Genomic DNA, 27,191 nt, shown 5'->3' on the forward strand with positions numbered 1-27,191 from the left:
GACACTTTTGCTGCCGTTGTACGTACGGGTCTGGGTACGGGTCTCACGTAATATTCAACATCGAAATGCATAAATGACAAAAAAAATAATGCGGAAAACATGCAAACATACAGAGAGTGGCGCCAGTGAAACAAGCACAGACCCAACCCCCAGACCCCAACCCCAACCCCAAAACAAAAACCAAAGCGAAACACCAAGAGTTCCCCAGTTCCCAATACCAATTCCAGTTACCAGCTCCCGAGCTCCCGAGCTCCCAGCTCAAAAGCTTCGAGCTCCCCATCGACTAGACGACCGACCAGAGCGACTCTAAGAACGGGTTTTGATTTCTGGCCAATCGATGGCGAGGTCAGAAATGGCTAAAACCCCGGACCAGAGCGTGCGATCGACGAGCGTTGGTTCGAGCTAAACGAATATATTGATCTTTATGGAAAAATAATGGTCCGCGAATCCCAAAAGATCTGTTTATTAAGGAATTTAGGTTATTATACCCGATACTCAAAATGAGTATTGGGGTATATTAGATTTGTGGTGAAAATGGATGTGTGTAACGTCCAGAAGGAATCGTTTGCGACCCCATAAAGTATATATATTCTTGATCAGCATCAATAGCCGAGTCGATTGAGCCATGTCTGTCTGTCCGTCTGACCGTCTGTCCGTCCGTCCGTCCGTCCGTCCGTCCGTCTGTCCGTCCCCTTCAGCGACTAGTGCTCAAAGACTATAAGAGCTAGAGCAACGATGTTTTGGATCCAGACTTCTGTGATAAGTCACTGCTACAAAAATATTTCAAAACTTCGCCCCGCCCACTTCCGCCCCCACAAATGGCGAAAATCTGTGGCATCCACAATTTCGACGATACGAGAAAACTAAAAACGCACAATCGTAGAAGATGACTCTATCTTCTAGTGTGCAAAATCTGAAGCAGATCGTATAATTATTATAGCCAGAATCAAGAAAACAATTTCATTCTTTCTCGCTCTGTCTCTCTCTAATACACAGGTTTCATGGTCGGTTTTGCTAATTGCAAAATATGAGTTCAAGGATCTCAGAACCTATAAGGGCCAGAGCAACCAATTTTGGTATCCACACTTCTGTGATATCGGACCTTGACCGTTTCGTGTCCAAATTTCGCCACACCCCCTTCCGCCACCGAAAAGGACGAAAATCTGGGGCAACCTCAAATCTCAGAGACTATTAAGGTTAGAGTAACCAAATTGGGTATCCGCACTCCTGTTAGATCTTACTATAAAACGTGTATCTCAAAATTTCACCCCACCCCCTTCCGCCCACACAAAAGACGAAAATCTGTTGCATCCACAATATTGCACATTCGAGAAAACTAAAAACGCAGAATCATAGATAACGACCATATCTATCAGATTGCTGAATCTGGATCAGATCAGATCATTTTTATAGCCAATAGGAACAAATCAATTTGCAGTGGATACGCAGCGCCCGACGTCACGCTCAGACTGATTTTCTGTCTCTCTCGCACGCACTCTTTGTCGTGTCGTTTAATATTAGCGGCGTCTGCCGGAGGAGAGCCATACTGACTTAGTATCGGGTATAACTGTAGAGTTGCGGTGTCCGCAGCAACTCACAACGTTCCCCCTCGTTTTTCTATTGATTCACTCGGGAAATCCATCCGACGATACGGTATACGGTAGATGGTATGATTTTTCTTCTACTGATTGACTCCCTAAATTCCAGTATCCATTCAGATACTGGAAGATCCCTTTATGGCAAAATAAATTCACATTTTCAGCTAAATTATGATGCTTAACCCCGAAATCCTTCGGAACACACGGCTCTTTCGTATCTTCATGCCAAGATCTATGTTTAGAGCAGAAGTAAATCAATATTTTTCCCTGTAAGTTCCTATTCTTCCAACCGTGAAATCTTTCTCCTTGAGTTTCCCCGTGTTTTTCGGTTTGGATCTTTGATATCTTAATCTTTAGATCTTTCCAGCAGTGACCATCTACGAATACTGTTCTCTTCAAAAGGTTGTAAATCATTCAACCTATTCCCAAAAACAAAGATGGGATTGTTTGGCAACCTTGGGTTCTGTGTTCCTTGAACCCCTGACCTCTCTCTCTCTCTCTCTTGCTCTCTCTGTTGTAACGGTTGCGGTTGGACGATACCGATTCAAAATAGGTTATCGCTATGGTGCTCGGATATCGCATGCAATAACCTTGGGCCAATTATCGCTGCAGGGCATAGTATAGTTGGGGTGGGTGCAAGCAAGCTCGAGGTAGGGAACAGCTGCGTTCCACACGCTCGAAGCTTTTCGGTCTTTTCGGTGCCCATTCTGCTAAGCTTGCCTTGCTCGCATTTCCTGCATTCTTTTAATGCATGGACACGTAGCCAAGCCATACACTAACCAACATAGAAAAAAAAATCTCCTCAACCCAGAAAAAAAAAAAAAAAATAAATTTATAATGTTTAATTAAATTTCGTTTTGGCTCACCATTGCTGATCGCTGGTATGACCCCCGCTGCTTTTGAAAATTTTTTTGATTTTTATTTTTTTTCCTTTATACATACCTAATTTACTTATTTCGAATATCCTATATTATATTCCTATCTTTTCTATTTATACTCCACCGTTTATATATACCTATATCTATACATTTTTTTTTTCTCCTTAGGGATTAAGCCTCCTATTTTTTTTTCATTCCACTAAAATTTTTTTTAGTTGCCTGCTGATTGTAGTTCAATACTTGTGTTATTTTTGGAAGTGAAACTTGGTTTGCTAGTTTTCGATTGAAGCAACATGTCTATGATGAAGTACAACGAAATATATTGAATTTTATTAGCAATGAACATGGAGTAGACTTATAATTTCCAAGGGACAGGGTGACGTAATGGGGTAGGGTAAGAATTTTAGGGATTTCCAGAACCTTCGCACCACTGGAAATCATGGAAGGGTGGGTATAGAATCGTGTGGGTCGACTTCCATCGCAAGACCTCACGCCCGCGAGAGTTTGGAACACGCCGACGAAAGCCCCTAGTACTTTTCGGGAACGCCCTATGATTGTGCCATTTAAGGCCCGTTATGCTCGGAATAGGCATAGTGTTGTTTTCGGAGTTCGCTCCCGGTAGAGTCACGGGATTCTAAAAAATTTAAAGTTTATGTAGTAGGAGTCGAGACGCGGTCAAACGAACGAAGCTCCGTCAGCTAATGTCGCCACTCACTCTAGCCCTTGGGAAGCACCCAACGCACGGACAGCCCCTCTAAGCCAGGGGTTGGACTTGGATGTCCTCCAACAGATAATTGAGCGCACTGTGGCCAGAGCCATATCCACTTTGCAGATTCAGCCGCCAGCGAGTCCACAGGAAGGGTATGCGAGGACAAATATCCCAACACCAGTTTCATGTATAAACAGCATGACTAGCCTGCGAACGGCCAAGACGGCCAACATTATGCAAAAGTGGAATGTTCCTTTTGATGGTTCTACCGAAGGGTTAGGGGTAGAAGAATTCATTTACCGAGTCAAAACATTAACCGATGAAACCTTGGATAGCGATTTTCTCAGCCTTTGCAAACATTTGCACATCTTGCTGGTTGGCAAAGCGCGCGATTGGTATTGGAGATACCACAAGCAGGTAGATCGTATCGTTTGGACAGAATTTTTGTGCAGCTCTTAGACAACAATATAAAGACTATTGTTCGGAGTTTATGAGCAAGGAATTGATTCGAGCTCGAAAGCAACAAGTCGGAGAACCCTTCGTCGCTTTTCACGACGCCGTGGCTGGTCTTATAGATAAATTTGGCATTAAAATGGCGGAAGAGGAATTAATAGAAATATTAAAAGCAAATTTGCTTCCCGAAACCCGTCACAAAATCTTATATCAGTCCATTAGCTCAGTTGGTCAATTGAGAAGATTAGTACAGATGCATGAAAATCTAGTGCAGGAGTTACAGAAATCTGACAAGTCTCGGCCACCGGTCGGCCGTCGTTCGATACATAGTCTGGAGGAATCGCGCCCTGAAAGCGATCAAGAAGAGTATGAGGATATCAGCGTAGAGGCCATTCAAAGTTCGACGGCTAAGCGTTCTTGTTGGAATTGTGAGGAGCTTGGACATGTGTGGGAAAATTGTATGGCAGATAGGCGGATATTTTGTTACGGCTGTGGAGCTCCGAATGTCTATAAGCCGCAGTGCCAAACATGCATTCGTAGAGCTTCGGAAAACCGTCAGAAGGGTGCATCCAACAACAGCCGGATGCCCCCAAAAAACCACCATTAATCTTGCCCGTTGACTTAGAGCGAGACAAGAAGAGTTTGGCTTCTTGTGGTGAGAAAAGAAAGGAAACGAAAACGATCGTAAAGAGAGGTTGTCGGTTTTTACCCTCTCCCGAACGGATTCATAAATATTTAGAGGTTCGAAACAGAATTTTTAATGAAAAACCACATGAAGCCCCAAAACGAATCCAGCGTTTAAGAAAAATATTATGATAATGTCAAAAATAACCGTAGACTGTTAGTTTCCGCTATTATTAATAGTCCCAAGGATATGCGCAGTTATGCCGAAGTATCCTTTCTGGGTCGAACAGAACAGGGGCTGTTAGACACCGGCGCAAGTATCAGCTGTATAGGTGCTGAAGTAGCTCAGACTGATTTTTCATCCTTTTCTGAATATAAACTAATAAAAGCCACTGCAAAAACTGCAGATGGCCAAAGTCAACAGATACTGGGGGTATTAAATGTCATCATGCGTTATCGAACTATCGAGAAACCCATGAAGTTATATATAATTCCATCCCTGACACAAAATCTAATCCTAGGTCACGATTTTTGGAGATCCTTTTCGCTGGCCCCAGACATCATTGCAGCTGTCGAGATAAGCTCGAAAGACGATGAGGCAGCCGAACCAGATTCCTTACGGTATCCTTTAACTAGGCAGCAAAAACCAACAACTTCGAGGTAGTTAAACAGTTATTTCCCAACGCGACGGAGGGACTAGGGCGTACGGCCTTGCTTAAGCATCATATCGATGTAGGTCAGGCCGCCCCCGTAAAACAACGCTTTTACCCGGTTAGCCAGCGGTGAAAAAGTTGCTTTATGCTGAGGTAGATCGCATGCTCCAACTAGGCGTTATCGAACCGTCATCCATTGCTTGGAGTTCGCCAATGCGACTGTTCTCAAGCCTAACAAAGTCCGTCTATGTCTCGATGCTCGAAGACTGAATGAAGTCACCCCGTAAGGATGCCTACCCATTACCAAGTATCGATGGTATTTTTGCCCGGGTTGCCCAAGGCAAATATCATAACCAAGCTGGACTAAAAGATGCATATTGGCAGATCGAACTCTCTGAGGATTCCAAGTCACTAACTGCTTTTACGGTCCCGGGAAGGCCTTTATATCAGTTTAAGGTTATGCCTTTTGGCCTGTGTAACGCTCCATCCACTATGTGTCGTTTGATGGATGAGATCATTCCCCCGGATTTGCGTTACTGCGTCTTTGGATACTGGGACGATCTCTGCATCGTATCAGCAGATTTTTCTTCCCATCTAGCCGTGCTGGTACGACTCGCTGAACAGTTCAGAAAAGCCAACCTGACTCTGAATATTAAGAAGAGTCAGTTCTGTGTCACCAGCGTAAATTATCTTGGATACGTCATCAGTAATGGAGGTATTTGCACTGATCCCTCCAAAGTAGCTTGTATAGTGAACTGGCCACCGCCAAGGAATCTAAAACCGGTTCGCGGCTTTCTTGGGGTCTGTGGCTGGTACCGGAGATTCATCCAGAATTTCTCTGAGCTATCCTGTCCTATCACCGAGCTTCTTTCCAACAAAAAGAAATTTATTTGGACCCCGGAAGCACAAGTCGCAATGGACTCTTTAAAAACCGTGTTGACTTCTGCTCCAGTGCTCGAAAACCCAGACTTCGAACAGAAATTTTTCCTCCACTGTGATGCTAGTGATTTTGGTATAGGAGCCGTGCTCGTGCAATTGGTGGATCTGCAGGAAAAGCCAATAGCGTTTATGTCGAAAAAACTAAGTCGTGCGCAACGTAACTATAGCGTTACGGAGCGCGAGTGCTTGGCCGTAATTCTGGCCATCGAAAAATTCCGCTGCTATCTGGAACTGCAGGAATTCGAAGTGGTTACTGATCATTACAGTTTGTTGTGGCTAATGCGCCAGCAAAACGTGTCGGGGAGGTTAGCTCGATGGATTTTTAGATTGCAGCAATTTAAATTCTCGATATCGCACCGAAAAGGAAAAGATCACATTGTCCCCGATGCTCTTTCCCGATTACATGAACCTGAAGTATCCGCAGTAGTGATGAGTCCTGTGATAGATCTCGAATCCGATGCCTTTCAGGATGAGAGCTACCAACAGTTAAAAGAACAGTATCAGAAAAATTCCTCTCAACTGCCCGATCTGAAGATTATCGACCAATTTCTGTACATTCGAACCGAACACGGCAGATGGAAAGGCGGAGCAAGACAGTCGAACTTGGAAGTTATGGGTTCCCGAGCGATTGAAGACCGACGTTCTTAAACAAGCTCATGACAATCCTTCTTCAGCGCATGCCGGCATGCAAAAGACCATAGAAAAAGTTCGAAGAAGTCTGTTTTGGCCCGGCTTAGCTAAAGATGCTCGAGAGTATATTCGTAGTTGTGAGGTGTGCAAAACATGCAAAGCTCCTAATTATACTCTGCGGCCACCCATGGGAAACCACATACCAACTTGTCGACCATTTCAACGATTATACATAGATCTGCTTGGACCTTATCCACGCAGCAAAAATGGACATGTTGGTTTGCTAATTGTTTTAGATCACTTCAGTAAATACCATTGGCTGCACCCCCTGAAGAAATTTACTTCCGTAGTAATCCAAGAATTTCTGCTAAAGCATATCTTTCATGCATATGGGGTGCCTGAAACTATTGTTAGCGACAATGGAAAACAAAGCTACAGAATTCAACGCATTCTTGACACAGCTGTGAATTAAACATATGTACACGGCACTATACTCTCCCCAAAGTAATGCGGCGGAACGAGTAAATCGTTCATTGTTAGCTGCCGTGCGAGCATATCTTCAGCAGGATCAGACATACTGGGATCAGCATCTCTCAAGTATATCTTGTTCGATGCGATCGTCACTACATTAGTCCTTAGGTTGTTCACCATATCGAGCCCTGTTTGGCTTAGATATGCTCACTCATGGGACGGATTATAAGCTTCTGAAGGATTTAGACTTGCTGGAAGAACCCGTTGTCCCGGTAGCTAGGTCAGACAATTTAGCTCTAATTCGAAAAGATATACAGGGCAATATTAAGAAAGCGTATGAGCGCAACGTTGCTCAATACAATTTACGAGCCAAGCCTGTGTCGTTCCGAGAAGGTCAGGAAGTATTTCACCGAAATTTTTCCTTGAGCAAATTCACGCAAAATTTTAATGCCAAATTGGCTCCTAAATTTCTGAAATGTCGCGTGCGGAAAAAACTGGGTAATTGTGTCTACCTCCTGGAAAATCTGCAGGGCCGAGAAATAGGAACCTTTCATGCGAAAGACATTCGATCCTGATTCCCGCTAATATTCCGTCTAACGGTGGCATATTATCGGGTGGTGTAACGGTTGCGGTTGGACAATACCGATTCAAAATAGGTTATCGCTATGGTGCTCGGATATCGCATGCAATAACCTTGGGCCAATTATCGCTGCAGGGCATAGTATAGTTGGGGATGGTGCAAGCAAGCTCGAGGTAGGGAACAGCTGAGCTGGGCTGCCGTAAGTGCTGTGCAGCGCATCGCAACGGAGCTTTCGAAGCCGAGCTTTAAGATCGGTAAGCTCTTATTTACAGCAGTGCAAAAGCACCAGAACGTTCTCTTTCGAAAATTTGAATCTGTGCAGCCGGTGGCTATCTCCGCCGTCGGGTAGCAAATATATAACTAAATCGACCACGTGTAAGCCCAAAAGAAAGAAAAGTAACCCAAATTAAGTGCCACAAAGACAACCGAAAAGAAATAAAACGGAACGGGGAAAATCCCACACGGTGGGCGCGCCGCAAAAATCGGTCGCGAAAATTAATAACCGTGCGCCGAGATAAACTGGCAAGAAAACTACCCTGGCGAAAAGTGCATATTTGCCTCGCCTCGCCAGCAAGTGTTGTTCTTGTTGCAAACCCGTGCGTCCCGCAGCTTGCCAGGAGAACCCAACGCTCGTGTCTCCGTGGAAAATTCAGAAAAAACCGGTTATGTTAAAGTGCCCTGTAGGGAAATTTAGATTTTTTTCTTAGCCCTCGTGGTTTTGTTCTGTTTCGCCCATAGGGCCCTGGCCCCGAGCGGTAGCCACCCGGCTCTCCCAAAGTTCTGCCCCACCCCCACACCAAACTCCCACCCTTGACGGGAGTACTCTTCGGAGGTCGCCCTTGGTGTGGGCCGAGATTTTTTTTTTCCCTTTTGGAGTCGTTGAAGCATCCACCTGCCCGGCCGCCCATAACCTCCACCGGCCATAACCCTTGCGCCATATCTAAACGTACGCGCATAGAGGCATAGAGGGCATAGAGAATCACCCCCCCCCCCCCCCCCCCCCCCCCCCCCCCCCCCCCCCCCCCCCCCCCCCCCCCCCCCCGCCACCCTATGCGCCACTAACTCGCTGTCTGCGACGGCCTAGTAGACGCCGCCACGGATCCGGACCCAGATTTCGTAGCATAGTGTAGTTTTAATTGTACTCTTTGCGCATAGCATACGGTTGCATACAATTGCAGAATATTGCATATTTGGTTTCGGCCGGATATCAGTACTGATTGTCCCTGTACGGGTGATGGAAGCACAGAGATGGCGGTCCCAGATTTGGTCTTCACTCATACCCTTACCATTGGCGGGTATTATTCCAGCGCAGCGGTGGCTGCATATGGTTGTCTGGAACTAGCGCGTATGCTGCTTGCGTATCCTTGCCGAATCATATGTGGACACTTAAACCAGTGCACTGATACTAAGAAAATGCAAATTAGAAACCATAGCACAAACAAAAAACAATTCTTTTGTCGCTGTTCTCCAAAGATTCGCAACTCCTATCCCTATCTTATTATGTCACCCATTAAATGTCACCCTGGGAAAAATTTGGTAGAATATAGTAAAAAAAAAAAAAAAAAATTAAAAAAATCTTATAAAAAATGCCGCTGCGACATAGTCCTCAGCAAACAATCCGCTGAGTTCGGAAAACTTTTGCGGCATTTGTTGCTCCTAAATTTCCAATACTCAGCCGTGTTTTTGTACTCCGTGCAATCACGTTTTCCATAAAGCATGTTTGGAAGAATGGTTCCCTCATCACGATGATTGTCCGAACTGTAGCCGAGTATGTACGTTATCGCAAGCAAAAACTAGTTGTTGGCAATTGTTCTCCAAACAAGCCGCAGCCGGAACTAACAGAATTACCCGGTCCCTCGGGAATTACTACTCGAAGTCTTGCCAAAGCTTTGGAGGTCGTACAGACCCCGGCAAATGGACATTTTCAGCCAGAGACGGGAAAGATATCGAGGGAAATGGCAAGAATACCCAATTGAGCCAAATTCCAACTGTAGGTTCAGTCCCGGTAGAACGAAACTACTAGGCCAACTCGTTCCAAAAGAACTCGAGCACCAGCCAAAAATCAGGTCCCGAAGTTCCCGCCAGGTCGATCTTCCGGTCGGAAGTAGTGTGTTTGTCGGGATTGGATGCTAGCCGTAGCTCCAACCAGACTGAAGCTCCGTCAGCTAATGTCGCCACTCACTCTAGCCCTTGGGAAGCACCCAATGCACGGACAGCCCCTCTAAGCCAAGGGGTTGGACTTGGATGTCCTCCAACAGATAATTGAGCGCACTGTGGCCAGAGCCATATCCACTTTGCAGATTCAGCCGCCAGCGAGTCCGCAGGAAAGGGTATGCGAGGCCAAATATCCCACCACCAGTTTCATGTATAAACAGCATGACTAGCCTGCGAACGGCCAAGACGGCCACATTATGCAAAAGTGGAATGTTCCTTTTTGATGGTTCTACCGAAGGTTTAGGGGTAGAAGAATTCATTTACCGAGTCAAAACATTAACGATGAAACCTTGGATAGCGATTTTCTCGGCCTTTGCAAACATTTGCACATCTTGCTGGTTGGCAAAGCGCGCGATTGGTATTGGAGATACCACAAGCAGGTAGATCGCATCGTTTGGACAGAATTTTGTGCAGCTCTTAGACAACAATATAAAGACTATCGTTCGGAGTTTATGAGCAAGGAATTGATTCGAGCTCGAAAGCAACACGTCGGAGAACCCTTCGTCGCTTTTCACGACGCCGTGGCTGGTCTTATAGATAAATTTGGCATTAAAATGGCGGAAGAGGAATTAATAGAAATATTAAAAGCAAATTTGCTTCCCGAAACCCGTCACAAAATCTTATATCAGTCCATTAGCTCAGTTGGTCAATTGAGAAGATTAGTACAGATGCATGAAAATCTAGTGCAGGAGTTACAGAAATCTGACAAGTCTCGGTCGGCCGCTGTTCGATACATAGTCTGGACGAATCGCGCCCTGAAAGCGATCAAGAAGAGTATGAGGATATCAGCGTATAGGCCATTCAAAGTTCGACGGCTAAGCGTTCTTGTTGGAATTGTGAGGAGCTTGGACATGTGTGGGAAAATTGTATGGCAGATAGGCGGATATTTTGTTACGGCTGTGGAGCTCGAATGTCTATAAGCCGCAGTGCCAAACATGCATTCGAAGAGCTTCTGAAAACCGTCAGAAGGTGCATCCAACAACAGCCGGATGCCCCCAAAAAACCACCATTAATCTTGCCCGTTGACTTAGAGCGAGACAAGAAGAGTTTGGCTTCTTGTTGTGAGAAAAGAAAGGAAACGAATACGATCGTAAAGAGAGGTTGTCGGTTTTTACCCTATCCCGAACGGATTCATAAATATTTAGAGGTTCGAAACAGAATTTTTAATGAAAAACCACATGAAGCCCCAAACGAATCCAGCGTTTAAGAAAATATTATGATAATGTCAAAAATAACCGTAGACTGTTAGTTTCCGCTATTATTAATAGTCCAAGGATATGCGCAGTTATGCCGAAGTATCCTTTCTGGGTCGAACAGAACAGGGGCTGTTAGACACCGGCGCAAGTATCAGCTGTATAGGTGCTGAAGTAGCTCAGACTGATTTTTCATCCTTTTCTGAATATAAACTAATAAAAGCCACTGCAAAAACTGCAGATGGCCAAAGTCAACAGATACTGGGGGTATTAAATGTCATCATGCGTTATCGAACTATCGAGAAACCCATGAAGTTATATATAATTCCATCCCTGACACAAAATCGAATCCTAGGTCACGATTTTTGGAGATCCTTTTCGCTGGCCCAGACATCATTGCAGCTGTCGAGATAAGCTCGAAAGACGATGAGGCAGCCGAACCAGATCCCTTACGGTATCTTTAACTAGGCAGCAAAACCAACAACTCGAGGTAGGTTAAAACAGTTATTTCCCAACGCGACGGAGGACTAGGCGTACGGCCTTGCTTAAGCATCATATCGATGTAGTCAGGCCGCCCCCGTAAAACAACGCTTTTACCCGGTTAGCCCAGCGGTGAAAAGTTGCTTTATGCTGAGGTAGATCGCATGCTCCAACTAGGCGTTTATCGAACCGTCATCCAGTGCTTGGAGTTCGCCAATGCGACTGGTTCTCAAGCCCACAAAGTCCGTCTGTGTCTCGATGCTCGAAGACTGAATGAAGTCACCCGTAAGGATGCCTACCCATTACCAAGTATCGATGGTATTTTTGCCGGTTGCCCAAGGCAAATATCATAACCAAGCTGGACCTAAAAGATGCATAGTGGCAGATCGAACTCTCTGAGGATTCCACGTCACTAACTGCTTTTACGGTCCCGGGAAGGCCTTTATATCAGTTTAAGGTTATGCCTTTTGGCCTGTGTAACGCTCCATCCACTATGTGTCGTTTGATGGATGAGATCATTCCCCCGGATTTGCGTTACTGCGTCTTTGGATACTTGGACGATCTCTGCATCGTATCAGCAGATTTCTCTTCCATCTAGCCGTGCTGGTACGACTCGCTGAACAGTTCAGAAAAGCCAACCTGACTCTGAATATTAAGAAGAGTCAGTTCTGTGTCACCAGCGTAAATTATCTTGGATACGTCATCAGTAATGGAGGTATTTGCACTGATCCCTCCAAAGTAGCTTGTATAGTGAACTGGCCACCGCCAAGGAATCTAAAACAGTGTTCGCGGCTTTCTTGGGGTCTGTGGCTGGTACCGGAGATTCATCCAGAATTTCTCTGAGCTATCCTGTCCTATCACCGAGCTTCTTTCCAACAAAAAGAAATTTTTTGGACCCCGGAAGCACAAGTCGCAATGGACTCTTTAAAAACCGTGTTGACTTCTGCTCCAGTGCTCGAAAACCAGACGTCGAACAGAAATTTTTCCTCACTGTGATGCTAGTGATTTTGATATAGGAGCCGTGCTCGTGCAATTGGTGGATCTGCAGGAAAAGCCAATAGCGTTTATGTCGAAAAAACTAAGTCGTGCGCAATGTAACTATAGCGTTACGGAGCGCGAGTGCTTGGCCGTAATTCTGGCCATCGAAAAGTTCCGTTGCTATCTGGAACTGCAGGAATTCGAAGTGGTTACTGATCATTCAGTTTGTTGTGGCTAATGCGCCAGCAAAAGGTTTGTCGGGGAGGTTAGCTCGATGGATTTTTAGATTGCAGCAATTTAAATTCTCGATATCGCACCGAAAAGGAAAAGATCACATTGTCCCCGATGCTCTTTCCCGATTACATGACCCTGAAGTATCCGCAGTAGTGATGAGTCCTGTGATAGATCTCGAATCCGATGCCTTTCAGGATGCGAGCTACCAACAGTTAAAAGAACAGTTTCAGAACAATTCCTCTCAACTGCCCGATCTGAAGATTATCGACCAATTTCTGTACATTCAAACCGAACACGCAGATGGAAAGGCGGAGCAAGACAGTCGAACTTGGAAGTTATGGGTTCCGAGCGATTGAAGACCGACGTTCTTAAACAAGCTCATGACAATCCTACTTCAGCGCATGCCGGCATGCAAAAGACCATAGAAAAAAGTTCGAAGAGAAGTCTGTTTTGGCCCGGCTTAGCTAAAGATGCTCGAGAGTATATTCGTAGTTGTGAGGTGTGCAAAACATGGCAAAGCTCTAATTATACTCTGCGGCCACCCATGGGAAACCACATACAACTTGTCGACCATTTCAACGATTATACATAGATCTGCTTGGACTTATCCACGCAGCAAAAAATGGACATGTTGGTTTGCTAATTGTTTTAGATCACTTCAGTAAATACCATTGGCTGCACCCCTGAAGAAATTTACTTCCGTAGTAATCCAAGAATTTCTGCTAAAGCATATCTTTCATGCATATGGGGTGCCTGAAACTATTGTTAGCGACAATGGAAAACAAAGCTACAGAATTCAACGCATTCTTGACACAGCTGTGAATTAAACATATGTACACCGGCACTATACTCTCCCCAAGTAATGCGGGCGAACGAGTAAATCGTTCATTGTTAGCTGCCGTGCGAGCATATCTTCAGCAGGATCAGACATACTGGGGATCAGCATCTCTCAAGTATATCTTGTTCGATGCGATCGTCACTACATTAGTCCTTAGGTTGTTCACCATATCGAGCCCTGTTTGCTTAGATATGCTCACTCATGGGACGGATTATAAGCTTCTGAAGGATTTAGACTTGCTGGAAGAACCGTTGTCCCGGTAGCTAGGTCAGACATTTAGCTCTAATTCGAAAAGATATACAGGGCAATATTAAGAAAGCGTATGAGCGCAACGTTGCTCAATACAATTTACGAGCCAAGCCTGTGTCGTTCCGAGAAGGTCAGGAAGTATTTCACCGAAATTTTTCCTTGAGCAAATTCACGCAAAATTTTAATGCCAAATTGGCTCCTAAATTTCTGAAATGTCGCGTGCGGAAAAAACTGGGGTAATTGTGTCTACCTCCTGGAAAATCTGCAGGGCCGAGAAATAGGAACCTTTCATGCGAAAGACATTCGATCCTGATTCCCGCTAATATTCCGTCTAACGGTGGCATATTATCGGGTGGTGTAACGGTTGCGGTTGGACAATACCGATTCAAAATAGGTTATCGCTATGGTGCTCGGATATCGCATGCAATAACCTTGGGCCAATTATCGCTGCAGGGCATAGTATAGTTGGGATGGTGCAAGCAAGCTCGAGGGTAGGGAACAGCTGAGCTGGGCTGCCGTAAGTGCTGTGCAGCGCATCGCAACGGAGCTTTCGAAGCCGAGCTTAAGATCGGTAAGCTCTTATTTAAGCAGTGCAAAAGCACGCAGAACGTTCTCTTTCGAAAATTTGAATCTGTGCAGCCGGTGCTATCTCCGTGTCGGTAGCAAATATATAACTAAATCGACCACGTGTAAGCCCAAAAGAAACGAAAAATACCCAAATAAGTGCCACCAAAGACAAACCGAAAAAGAATAAAACGGAACGGGAAAATCCCACACGGTGGGCGCGCCGCAAAAATCGGTCGAAATTAATAACCGTGCGCGAGAAAACTGGCAAGAAACTACCCTGGCGAAAGTGCATATTTGCCTCGCCACGCCAGCAAGTGTTGTTCTTGTTGCAAACCCGTGCCTCCCGCAGCTCTGCCAGGAGAACCCACGCTCGTGTCTCGTGGAAAAATTCCGAAAAACCGGTATGTTAAAGTGCCCTGTAGGGAAAATTTAGATTTTTTTCTTAGCCCTCGTGGTTTTGGTTCTGTTTCGCCATAGGGCCCTGGCCCGAGCGGTAGCCACCGGCTCTCCCAAAGTTCTGCCCCACCCACACCAAACTCCCACCCTTGACGGGAGTACTCTTCGGAGTCGACCTTGGTGTGGGGCCGAGATTTTTTTTCCCTTTTGGAGTCGTTGAAGCATCCACCTGCCCGGCGACATAACCTCCACGGCCATAACCCTTGCGCCATATCTAACGTACGCGCATAGAGGGCATAGAGGGCATAGAAGTCACCCCCCCCCCCCCCCCCCCCGCCACACCCTATGCGCCGCTAACTCGCTGTCTGCGACGGCCTAGTAGACGCCGCACGGATCCGGACCCAGATTTCGTAAGCATAGTGTAGTTTTAATTGTAATTTTTTTTTTTTGTTCCTTCTGAGCACTTATATGACTATGTAACTTTCCTTAACTCTGCGTCACAGTTCCCTACTGCGATAGGCGGAATGTGAAAGTCTCCAAAAACCGGAATTTATTTTTGCGGGTTGGGAGACCGAAAAACTTAATCATAAAAGTAACAGACTACAAAAAAAACGAGGGGGAACGTTGTGAGTTGCTGCGACACCGCAACTCTACAGTTATACCCGATACTTAGTCAGTATGGCTCTCTCCGGCAGACGCCGCTAATATTGAACGACACGACAAAGAGTGCGTGCGAGAGAGACAGAAAATCAGTCTGAGCGTGACGTAGGGGGCTGCGTAGCCACTGCAAATTGATTTGTTCCTTTGGCTACAAAAATTATCCTATCTGATCCAGATTCAGCAATCTGATAGATATGGTCATTATCTATGATTCTGCGTTTTTAGTTTTCTCGAATGTGCAATATTGTGGATGCAACAGATTTTCGTCCTTTGTGGGGGCGGAAGGGGGTGGGGCGAAATTCTGAGATATACGTTTTATAGTGAGATCTAACAGAAGTGCGGATACCAAATTTGGTTACTCTAGCCTTAATAGTCTCAGAGATTTGTGGATGCCCCAGATTTTCGCCCTTTGCGGGGGCGGAAGGGGGTGTGGCGAAATTTGAACACGAAACGGTCAAGGTCCGATATCACAGGAGTGTGGATACCAAATTTGGTTGCTCTGGCTCTTATAGGTTCTGAGATCCTTGAACTCATATTTTGCAATTGGCAAAGCCGACCCTGAAACCTGTGTGTTAGAGAGAGACAGAGCGAGATAGAATGAAATTGTTTTCTTGATTCTGGCTATAATAATCATACGATCTGGTTGAGATTTTACACTCTAGAACATATAGTCATCCTCTACGATTCTGCGTTTTTGGCTTTATCGTATCTTTACAGTGACATATCACAGAAGTCTGGATCCAAAATATCGTTGCTCTAGCTCTTATAGTCTTTGAGCACTAGGCGCTGAAGGGGACGGACGGACGGACGGACGGACGGACGGACGGACGGACAGACGGACAGACAGACAGGGCTCAATCGACTCGGCTATTGATGCTGATCAAGAATATATATACTTTATGGGGTCGGAAACGATTCCTTCTGGACGTTACACACATCCACTTTTACCACAAATCTAATATACCCCAATACTCATTTTGAGTATCGGGTATAAAAAAAACAAAACAAAAAAAACCTTTTTCATACCCCCCCTATTTACCAATCCCACTCCGCCCTGGGCACACATTAACATGGTTTCCACAGCTCCACAACGAAAGGCGCCTTTCAGCGAGGGACCACTGTATTAAAGCCGGAAGTGACCCAATTTCAATTTTCTCCTTTGCGCCTGTCTTCGTCAAAATCTAAAACGCATGCGCAGCGGCCAGCCGCTGCTGATAAGAGAGCGCAACGCTTGCGTTCCACACGCTCGAAGCTTTTCGGTCTCTTCGGTGCCAATTCTGCTAAGCTTGCCTTGCTCGCATTCCCTGCATTCTTTTAATGCATGGAAACGTAGTCAAGCCATACACTAACCAACATAGAAAAATAATCTCCTCAACACAGAAAAAAAAAAATCCATAAATTTATAATGTTTAATTAAATTTCGTTTTGGCTCACCATTGCTGATCGCTGGTATGACCCCCGCTGCTTTTGAAAATTTTTTTGATTTTTATTTTTATACCCGATACTCAAAATGAGTATTGGGGTATATTAGATTTGTGGTAAAAGTGGATGTGTGTAACGTCCAGAAGGAATCGTTTCCGACCCCATAAAGTATATATATTCTTGATCAGCATCAATAGCCGAGTCGATTGAGCCCTGTCTGTCTGTCCGTCTGTCCGTCCGTCCGACCGTCCGTCCGTCCGTCCGTCCGTCCCCTTCAGCGCCTAGTGCTCAAAGACTATAAGATCTAGAGCAACGATGTTTTGGATCCAGACTTCTGTGATATGTCACTGCTACAAAAATATTTCAAAACTTCGCCCCGCCCACTTCCGCCCCCACAAAAGACGAAAATCTGTGGCATCCACATTTTTAAAAATACGATAAAACCAAAAACGCAGAATCGTAGAGGATGACTATATGTTCTAGAGTGTAAAATCTCAACCAGATCGTATAATTATTATAGCCAGAATCAAGAAAACATTTTCATTCTTTCTCGCTCTGTCTCTCTCTAACACACAGGTTTCATGGTTGGCTTTGCCAATTGCAAAATATGAGTTCAAGGATCTCAGAACCTATAAGAGCCAGAGCAACCAAATTTGGTATCCACACACCTGTGATATCGGACCTTGACCGTTTCGTGTCCAAATTTCGCCACACCCCCTTCCGCCCCCGCAAAGGACGAAAATCTGGGGCATCCACAAATCTCAGAGACTATTAAGGCTAGAGTAACCAAATTTGGTATCCGCACTTCTGTTAGATATCACTATAAAACGTATATCTCAGAATTTCGCCCCACCCCCTTCCGCCCCCACAAAGGACGAAAATCGGTTGCATCCACAATATTGCACATTCGAGAAAACTAAAAACGCAGAATCATAGATAATGACCATATCTATCAGACTGCTGAATCTGGATCAGATCAGATCATTTTTATAGCCAAAAGGAACAAATCAATTTCCACTGGCTACGCAGCGCCCGACGTCACGCTCAGACTGATTTTCTGTCTCTCTCGCACGCACTCCTTGTCGTGTCGTTTAATATTAGCGGCGTCTGCCGGAGGAGAGCCATACTGACTTAGTATCGGGTATAACTGTAGAGTTGCGTTCTCCGCAGCAACTCACAACGTTCCCCCTCGTTTTTCCTTTATACATACCTAATTTACTTATTTCGAATATCCTATATTATATTCCTATCTTTTCTATTTATACTCCACCGTTTATATATACCTATATCTAGAAATTTTTTTTCCTCCTTAGGGATTAAGCCTCCTATTTTTTTTTCATTCCACTAAACATTTTTTTTGAGTTGCCTGCTGATTGTAGTTCAATACTTGTGTTATTTTTGGAAGTGAAACTTGGTTTGCTAGTTTTTGATTGAAGCAACATGTCTATGATGAAGTACAACGAAATATATTGAATGTTATTAGCAATGAACATGGAGTAGACTTATCATTTCCAAGGGACAGGGTGACGTAATGGGGTAGGGTAAGAAGTTTAGGGATTTCCAGAACCTTCGCACCACTGGAAATCATGGAAGGGTGGGTATAGAATCGTGTGGGTCGACTTCCATCGCAAGACCTCACGCCCGCGAGAGTTTGGAACACGCCGACGAAAGCCCCTAGTACTTTTCGGGTACGCCCTATGCTTGTGCCATGTAATGTCCGTTATGCTCGGAATAGGCATAGTGTTGTTTTCAGAGCTCGTTCCCGGTAGAGTCACGGGATTCTAAAAAATTTAAAGTTTATGTAGTAGGAGTCGAGACGCGGTCAAACGAACAACGTAAATAAGTATGAACTGTTTGTGAAATAGAGTTGCCAGATCAATCGGCGGATTAGCTCAATATATTTAAAATTCAATAGAGAAAATTTATTTAAAAAATTCAGGGAAAATCCGGTTATATTTACAGGCAAAACGGTATCCAGATGAGCTTATTTGTTCAAGTATCGATCTATCGAATGTTTTACAAAATTCCCGAAAAATAGCACATTAAATTTTCGATACCTGCACACTGAGCCCATCCCGGGGGAATGGTGGGATTTTTTGACAGATGTGAAACTCCGATTCACACTGCCACCATCCACCATCCGTCAAAAACAGCTGATGCCAATAACAAGTTCATTAAATTTGCGCGGAAGATTTATTAATTCTTGGTTCTTATAATGGATGATGAAGATATAGCAATTATTTCGGCTTGTGGTTCAACAGCAAAATATTTTCTTGCACCAACCTAATAATGTTGCTGTCAATGAATAATGATGATGACGATGATGACTTTAACCATTGACGAGGATAGATGACCCAGATGACTGCCATAAAAACACAAAAGCCAGGAAGATTATGGTCGTTTGTGAGTACTTCTACTAACTTCAACCATAGTTTAAACTACAAGGACATATTTTATGGTTTTAGAAGCGGTTCGGGACATTTTGGGAGAAAGATGTACCAGAAAACAACGAGGCGTTTTTCAAAGAGAGTTTCCGAATGGAGAGGCCCTGCTTTGATATTTTAGTGAATCGGCTTGAAGTGCTGCGAAAGAAGGACACCAACTGCCGAGCTGCAATTCCTTTGGAAAAGCGCATCGCCATTGCGCTATACACTTTGGGCTCGTCCTCTGAGTACCGAACAGTTGGCAGGCTTTTCGGTGTAGCTCCAAACAGTGTGTGTAATATCCTGCACGAGTTTTGCAGAGCACTTATCGACGAGTTTTCGAAGGAGTACATGTCGCCCAATTACCTAACTTCCGACAAAATTGATGAGTGCGTAAAGGGATTCGAGGCAATTGGGTTTCCTCAGTGCCTAGGTGCAATTGGTAGGAAATCAATAAGAACTTCAGCAATATGTTTACATATAAATTGGTTTTTAAACTTCCTTTTTATTCTAGATGGATGCCACATCGAAATAAAACCACCAGCACCTGAGGCAGTAGACCACCATAACTATAAGGGCTGGTATTCCACAGTCTTGTTTGCCCTAGTGGATTATAGGTATGCAAATATCTTGCACAAAAATATGTATTTAGCAAGTTGGTTTAATGTCCTAAATTATTTAAATCCGATTCTTTTTAGATACAGATTTACATATGTAAATATCGGCTCTGCAGGAAGGTGCAATAACTCGATGATATACCAGAAGTCAAGCCTTGCAAAACATATCGAAGCATCGGCATTACTCCAAGAGAAAGCCAAGGAAATAAGCGGAGTAAACGTCCCTGTAATGCTTATCGGGGACTCGGCATTTAGGTTTTCTAAAAAGCTGATGAAACCTTACCCGTTTTCCACAGTCGCCTCTTTGGAACAGCGCACGTTTAACTACAACCTTTCCAAAGCTAGGCGAGTGGTGGAAAATGCATTTAAAAGCCAGATTTCGAATAATCGGAAAAGGTCTTGATAGCCACCACAAAAATAATAGCGCCATAATAATGAGCTGTTGTATTTTACACAATATATTAAATATGCACAACAGCGCGATTAATGAAAATTGGGAGGTTGCAACAAATGAGCAGCGCGAACAGCACGATACCAGCAACAGTTCTGCTGACTTTAATCAGTCAGCAGAACAGATACGATCTGCAATCGCAAAATATTGTGTAGACCGTAATGAAAATTAAAAACTTATTTATTTTTATTTTTCAAAACTTCTAATAAGTCGTTCTGGAATTTTGTTTGGGTGCTAATCAAGTCCTGCACCATCTTCTCCTGCCTAACGTCGTGCTCCTCCTTCTTTCTGTGGTGGTCCTTTTGTTGTTCGAGACGCTCCTGGGCGATCTCTGCCAGCCACGAAATGTCGGTCTTTTTCTTTTTCTTTGGCGGACGCCCAGACAAGGTGCTGGAGCTACAAGATCCGTCCAGGTCCATCTCAATAATATCCGAAAAGTACTCATCCGGATCTGCAATGAACACCTTAAATGAAATATATTTTCTTAGCAATAAATTAATAAAACTTACTGTCGTTGTCCAATGTGCTCTGCTCCATGTTGTTTGCACTCAAGATGCCAAATCAGTGAACTTCAGTTCAGCGCCCTGAATGTGACGGTCAACCGGCGGTAATCTGATATCTTGCACATGCCGCAAGATCAGCATTATCGCTTATGCCAAGTCGGCTTACCGACTGTAGCTTTGTAGCTCTAAGTACATATATTTTGTAGCTTTGCATTCTTTGGCAATTAAATACTTTTGATTCGGCTTATGCCCCAGCTTGCTGGTGGCTCCTAGTTTTAGTTCTGTTCTTATAACGAAAGCTAACGCTTGTTAATAAACCTTGCTCCGGCAACCAGCCGGAGATAAGAGAGACAGTTATCTCTCCAACATAATCTTCATAAAGGATTATATACCACGGAACCCGCACGAGGACCACCGCATCAAGCAGCTAAGGCTACTTGGACATACGGACAACTTAATTTACACATGTGAATTTTTGCGTGGTCCGCGCAAATTTTCAATTTTCTCCTTCCATATGTCAATCAGCAGGCTCTCAAGCGCGGCACTCCATTTCACCCTGCCGCCTGCTGTTGTTCTCTTGTTTGCTGCATTGTGTAATAATATTATATATTATAAACAATAAAAAACAAATATATCTATTCAACGTACCACTGTAGGAGTTTTCTGGCACTAAATCCATTTTATTAATAAGTTTTTCGAAAATTTGGTCTGCTGTCCTTCCGAGCTGTTCTGTTGTTGTTTTTGTTTTTTGTTAATTTTGTCACAATCTTTGTTTACGTTTTCGCGTGAATACCATTTTTCCATTGTGAATGACAATTATTCAGAGTTGCATTTGAAAACCATCGGCTAACTATCGCATAGAAACGTGCGGTTTAGGAACATCAAAAATGGATGGTGGACTAACTGGGAAATTTTCGGAACGGCAAAACCTTACGAACCATCACCGAAATGGATGGTGGATGGTCGTCAGTGTGAATAGCCTATTAGATTGTTCAATTGGTTTCCGTGTGTTTCTCTTTCGTCAATCAACAGTTCTGTTCTAGCAGTTTTATTGGCTACTTAATTTATGCAAATAATGTTGACAAATTACTTCTCTACGCGTGCAAAATTACAGTGAAATTATGCTGTCACGCCTTGAGGACACGTTCCGTGACACCAGCACGCACACACAGCACTGTTTGGTTGGCTGTAAATGATATTGAAATACACAGTTGATACTCGAGATTTACTCCAGAGACAAAGACATCGCCTTCGGCGGGACACATACAGGCCGACAGATAACCGCATAGGCCTGTCTTTTCCCAGACAGGACGGACACACAAACATCCCACCGCATACTTAGGGCTCAGTTTCACTTTCATCACTTCGAACCCGATTAAGCACCTCATTTTATGTCTTATTTATCTACTGATTGGATGATGATAAAACGCCCGGCAGACACTCGCAGTGGAGCCCAAGCGCAGACCTCCCTGCCGCCCAGATGGGTAATACTAGAACCTGGCCAGGAGTGTGCGGGTGCTGGTTGTGTATTGCGTATTTTGCAAAAATAAGCGTCTAAATGCCACATAAAACAATACAAAGAATAATAGGCTACAATTTTTCACCCTCGGCCCCACAGCACAGCCCGCTACCACTCCCGGACCACACCCACAGCCCTCATCCTCTGCCTCTGCTTCTTCCGCATGCCCTCCTCCTCAGTCAGTCAGGCAGCCACTCAGTCGGCGACACCTGTCAGGCTCCTGTCCTCTACCCCCATGTCCTGTATGTGTATGTGCGTAGGCATAAAATAAATAAATAAAAAATTGACTACCAGACAAGGAGGGAAGTGAAATGCAGACTGGAGGACGGAGGCCGGAGGAGTGCTAACAGGGACACAGTGGGTGCCCTGGCCCTAGCTCTATATCACCACACCCGGACTAAGACCAAGACCTCGACCGAGACCGAGGAAATAATATTATGTCGACCCATTGAGACGAGCATGATGTAATTTTCTTTTCCGTTAAGTTTCATTCGCTTTCTCTGCTGCTGGCGAAAAAATGAAAGTGGTTTTCCCTTATTGGCAATGTGTGGAGTAGGCTTGTGCCAAGTGCTTTCCCTCTCGTGCCACAAATTTTGGCTGGGCTGGAGCCCGATGGTAGAGTAGGTGGTGCAGGGTAACCGAAGGTAATTTGCAATTGTAAATTGTATGCGACAGCAATTCGATGTGTGCGTTCTAAATGTATGTACATGCTCGTACATGCAGCTTGCCATAATTCGCGGATGGATTCAATTATACTGTCATATTACATAAGCCGATTACAGCGATGATAACAAAGCATTAAACTCATTAGGCGGCCACTCAAAAAAACGTCAAACGGTGATATCGACGGGGGAAGGAAACGAGTGCGATTAAGAGTGCGGAAGAGAAAGCCACTGTCTGGGTACGAGGTCCTTACCAACAGAAATATATAGCGCTAATAAAAGCTAGGTGCCGATGCTTGAGATACCCTTTCAGATAGATTTTTTTTTTCTCAGCCATATCATATGCGGAGATACTAAATCACATAGATCATGGTAGAATCTGATAGAAATTACATTTTGCTGAGTTGAGTTGCTGCGGAGACCGCAACTCTACATTTATACCCGATACTTAGTCAGTACGGCTCTCCTCCGGCAGACGCCACTAATATTAAAAGACACGATAAAGAGTGCGTGCGAGAGAGACAGAAAATCAGTCTGAGCGTGACGTCGGGCGCTGCGTAGCCACTGCAAATAGATTTGTTCCTTTTGGCTATAAAAATGATCCGATCTGATCCAGATTCAGCAATCTGATAGATATGGTTATTATGTATGATTCTGCGTTTTTAGTTTTCTCGTATCCTCAATATTGTGGATTGAAACAGATTTTCGTTTTTTGTGGGGGCGGAAGGGGGTGTGGCGAAATTTTTGAAACAAACTCGTCTCGGTCCGATATATTAGGAGAGCGGATACCAAATTTTGGTTGCTCTAGCTTTTATAGTCTCTGAGATCTTGGCCGCTAATGTTTTACTCTAAGCAAAGCCGGCTATGCTACGTGGTGTGTTAGAGAGAGACAGGGCGAGAAAAAATGAATTTGTTTTCTTGATGTTGGCTATAATAATAATACGATACAATTAAGATTCTGCAGTCTAAAAGATATAGTCATTCTCTACGATTCTGCGTTTTTGGTTTTTTCGTATCTTTAAAATTGTGGATGCCACAGATTTTCGTTCTTTTGTGGGGGCGGAAGTGGGCGGGGCGAAGTTTTGAAATATTTCTTGTAGCCAGTGACATATCACAGAAGTCTGGATCCAAAACATCGTTGCTCTAGCTCTTTATAGTTATTTGAGCACTAGGCGCTAATAGGGACGGACAGACGGACGGAACGGACGGAACGGACGGACGGGACGGACGGACAGACGGACCAGACGGACAGACAGACAGGGCTTAATCGACTCGGCTATTGATGCTGATCAAGAATATATATACTTTATGGGGTCGGAAACGATTCCTTCTGGACGTTACACACATCCACTTTTACCACAAACCTAATATACCCCAATACTCATTTTGAGTATCGGGTATAAAAAGAATAAATACTTTTTTCATCGTACTCTATCAAATTTGACTTAGTTATGTAGATGGGATATCATTAAAATAATCTTGGTTATTTATTTTTATTAAATTCACTTCAATGACAAATAAATTGTTTTACAACCGATAGCTCTAGATATTTCATATGTATAATATTCATATAAAAGCCAACATTTAAAAAAGAAAGTTGAGACAGATGTATAGTTCCTATGGAAACTGTACGGTGTATGGCATTTATGGAATTGGATATGGATGTTTATTAGGAGTCTAGAGAATCCATGGTGTATGAAATGATTCGTTCCCTGCGTTGTAAGTGTCTAGGAAAGCACATAATACCCTCTTAAAGAGTATCCAAATGAAAAGCAAGCTGTTGACGCCCCTTAATAGAATATAGAATTAAATTACTTTATAAAGATTAACAATTTGAATATTTGAATTAATATGTAAATATTACTAAAATTGTGAATTAATTTGAAGTTGGCGCGTTACATTATGTACATATAAAGAAGCGCAATCGATAGTATCAATAGTATCGAGCCAAAACGATGTGAATTATGATCACTAGATTTAAGAGACATACGAAATAAAACGAACGAGCAAGGAACTACATCGAGCGGATTAAGGAAGGTATTAATTGTGTAGACGGATTCCACTGGAAAACTGTTGGAGGGACTTAGCTCGTACATTTGGCGCCCGAGCAGGGACCTTTGGAGAAGGTTAAATTAACGGATGGAGTTCACGACTGGAACTCAATAAATATTTCACCCTGAGTCTGGCTGACGGCGAGTGCGACAGCGGCTTCGGTATCGAATTGTGAGTGTGAACTGCTTTGAGCATCTAATATTTCTTGCAGGCATGTTTAGTTCCAATTCGATGTGTGTGAATAATCTTAAAACAATACAATTGTTTTAGTGTCAAGTGGTCGCGGCTTTGAGACTTCTGCGCTTTAATTGTTCTGTAAGCGGGGTCTCGTGTAGAAAGCAGATTACAATTACAGTTAGCTTGAGCGCTTAGGTATCTGCATACACACATACAGCCTATTGCGTGCACTGCTATACGTTGAAGCAAGGCACATACATACTTGCATATATATGCAGTTACAAGCCGGCACCTAAAGAACAGTAATTGCTATTTGACATTGATTTAACTTTGTAGTCGTTTCTTCTTTGCCTGCCGGTTCGTTGGGGCGCAAGTACACATTTTGGTACAGTGGCGCACAGTGGTCAATTGTTGATCAATTATTGAATTGGGCAGTGTAGTGAGAATTTAAAGTTAGCCGATTATTGAATAGAGTGGCTAAACTTGGAACCGTGTTACTTACTCATGCCAATATTGAGTATTTTTTATTGTTAAATTGTTAAGGGTAACACCGGTGTAAATAGTCAGTGCAAATGGCGCCTAGAAAGGGTAAGGCTGCGGAGGTGCTCACTTCTCGAACGGCGTTAATGAATTCCTTTGTCCGTAACAAGGTCTATATCGAAAAAAATAGCGACTCCATGACGGCTGCGGAGCTGGAAGCCAGGTTAAGTCTAATTGAGACAAACTTTAATCAGTTCTGCAACATTCAGGCTAAAATTGAACACGATAGCGAGGACGCCAGCGAATATGAAAGCCGCTATGAAGCTGAGGAGGTTTATTGCGAATTAAAGGCCAAGTTACTAAGCTGTCTTGGAAATAGGGGACGGCGGCAGTCCAATGTAGGTGATCTTCTAAATAGCACACAGGTGTCTCGTTCATCGAGACTTCCCAACCTAAAGCTGCCTGAGTTCGCTGGAAAGTTTACGGAATGGACCAGCTGGTACAACACCTTTGCTACTCTAATAGAATCAGACTCTGAATTGGATGAGTTGTCTAAATTTATTCATTTGAGATCATCGTTAGGAGCTGGACCGTTAAGTGCGATTGAGGGTTTGGAATTAACAGGGCCTAATTATCGCAAGGCACTACGATTATTGAAAGATCGCTATGAAAATAAGGCAGTTATTCTGCAATCACATGTACAGGAGCTATTCAACTTAAGGCGGCTAAAAAGACCCGACTCAGAGGGACTGAGAGTGCTGGTAGACAATGTAAATGCCCAATTAGTAGCACTCAAGTCGTTAAGCGACGATAAGGAGATTCTGGATGCAGTAATTTTCCATCTGATTCGTACAAAGCTTGATGAAGATACAATGGATAGGTGGGAAGTTGAGTGGGATTGCCAAAAGTTACCGTCGTGGTCATTGTTATCGCAGTTTCTGATAAACAGAGGAGTCAATATGGCAAATAGGGAAGTTCGGCGAGGCAATGGAGCCCGACCCAGTGGTAAAGGTGAGATGAAAAATGCGACCTTAGCTGCAACAATAGGCAGCAATGCCTGCTACGTTTGTCCTGGGACCCATGGATTGAAAGGGTGTCAAAGGTTTAACGAACTATCACCAGTACAACGTTACCATGAGGCGAAGAAGCATTCGCTGTGCCTGATTTGTTTTAGCAAGCGACATACAACTAGAAACTGTAATGGTCCGCGATGTACGATTTGCAGCAAGCCGCATCATGAACTTCTGCATCGAGAGATACCTAATGTTGCCAATGAGCCGGGGCTCAAAGGGCAGGCGTTGCAAGAGCCAAAGTCACTGCATAGCTCCCTATTGTCTAGATCATCCACCAAATTTCTTGCGACCGCTGTAGTTCAAATCAAAGCTATAGACGGAGCATATCGCAATTGCAGGTGCGTGTTAGATTCCGGTAGTCAATTAAATTTTCTGACGGCTAGGATAGTCTCGGCCCTGGGCCTAGAAATGCGCGACTCAGTCATACAACTCAGTGGTATTGGAAATGCAACATCTCAAGTTATGGGA

The 27,191-nt window shown here is 44.0% G+C and overlaps 2 protein-coding genes across 3 annotated transcripts; one reads left to right on the plus strand and one right to left on the minus strand.

Annotated features, from left to right (window-relative positions):
• Nucleotides 1–19,116: 19,116 nt before the first annotated feature.
• LOC117190563 (putative nuclease HARBI1) lies at nucleotides 19,117–20,661 on the plus strand. 2 transcript variants are annotated; one of them, XM_033395621.1, is made up of 4 exons: nucleotides 19,117–19,169; nucleotides 19,232–19,631; nucleotides 19,704–19,806; nucleotides 19,888–20,661. In XM_033395621.1, exons 1-4 carry the CDS (start codon nucleotides 19,125–19,127, stop codon nucleotides 20,207–20,209), a joined length of 870 nt encoding a protein of 289 aa, XP_033251512.1. In that variant the 5' UTR covers nucleotides 19,117–19,124; the 3' UTR covers nucleotides 20,210–20,661. The 2 variants fall into 2 exon arrangements, with proteins under 2 accessions (XP_033251512.1, XP_033251513.1); XM_033395622.1 differs by having other exon boundaries at nucleotides 19,894–20,661.
• LOC117190564 lies at nucleotides 20,410–21,109 on the minus strand. Its single transcript, XM_033395623.1, has 2 exons — nucleotides 20,767–21,109; nucleotides 20,410–20,708 (listed from the first exon to the last, which is right to left on the minus strand). The coding sequence occupies exons 1-2, from the start codon at nucleotides 20,792–20,794 to the stop codon at nucleotides 20,434–20,436; spliced, it is 303 nt and encodes a 100-aa protein (XP_033251514.1). The 5' UTR covers nucleotides 20,795–21,109; the 3' UTR covers nucleotides 20,410–20,433.
• Nucleotides 21,110–27,191: the final 6,082 nt, after the last annotated feature.

This window comes from Drosophila miranda (genome assembly GCF_003369915.1).
Source record: "Drosophila miranda strain MSH22 chromosome Y unlocalized genomic scaffold, D.miranda_PacBio2.1 Contig_Y1_pilon, whole genome shotgun sequence".
Classification (NCBI taxonomy): Eukaryota; Metazoa; Arthropoda; class Insecta; order Diptera; family Drosophilidae; genus Drosophila; species Drosophila miranda.

Excerpts from the sequence above, each read along its gene's own strand:
- LOC117190563 (XM_033395621.1), top strand. The coding sequence starts at position 19,125 with ATGACTGCCATAAAAACACAAAAGCCAGGAAGATTATGGTCGTTT. Across the intron at positions 19,170-19,231 it reads CAGGAAGATTATGGTCGTTT|AAGCGGTTCGGGACATTTTG; the intron begins GTGAGTACTTCT and ends TTATGGTTTTAG. Across the intron at positions 19,807-19,887 it reads TTTGCCCTAGTGGATTATAG|ATACAGATTTACATATGTAA; the intron begins GTATGCAAATAT and ends GATTCTTTTTAG.
- LOC117190564 (XM_033395623.1), bottom strand. The coding sequence starts at position 20,794 with ATGGAGCAGAGCACATTGGACAACGACA. Across the intron at positions 20,709-20,766 it reads GAGCACATTGGACAACGACA|ATCCGGATGAGTACTTTTCG; the intron begins GTAAGTTTTATT and ends TGTTCATTGCAG.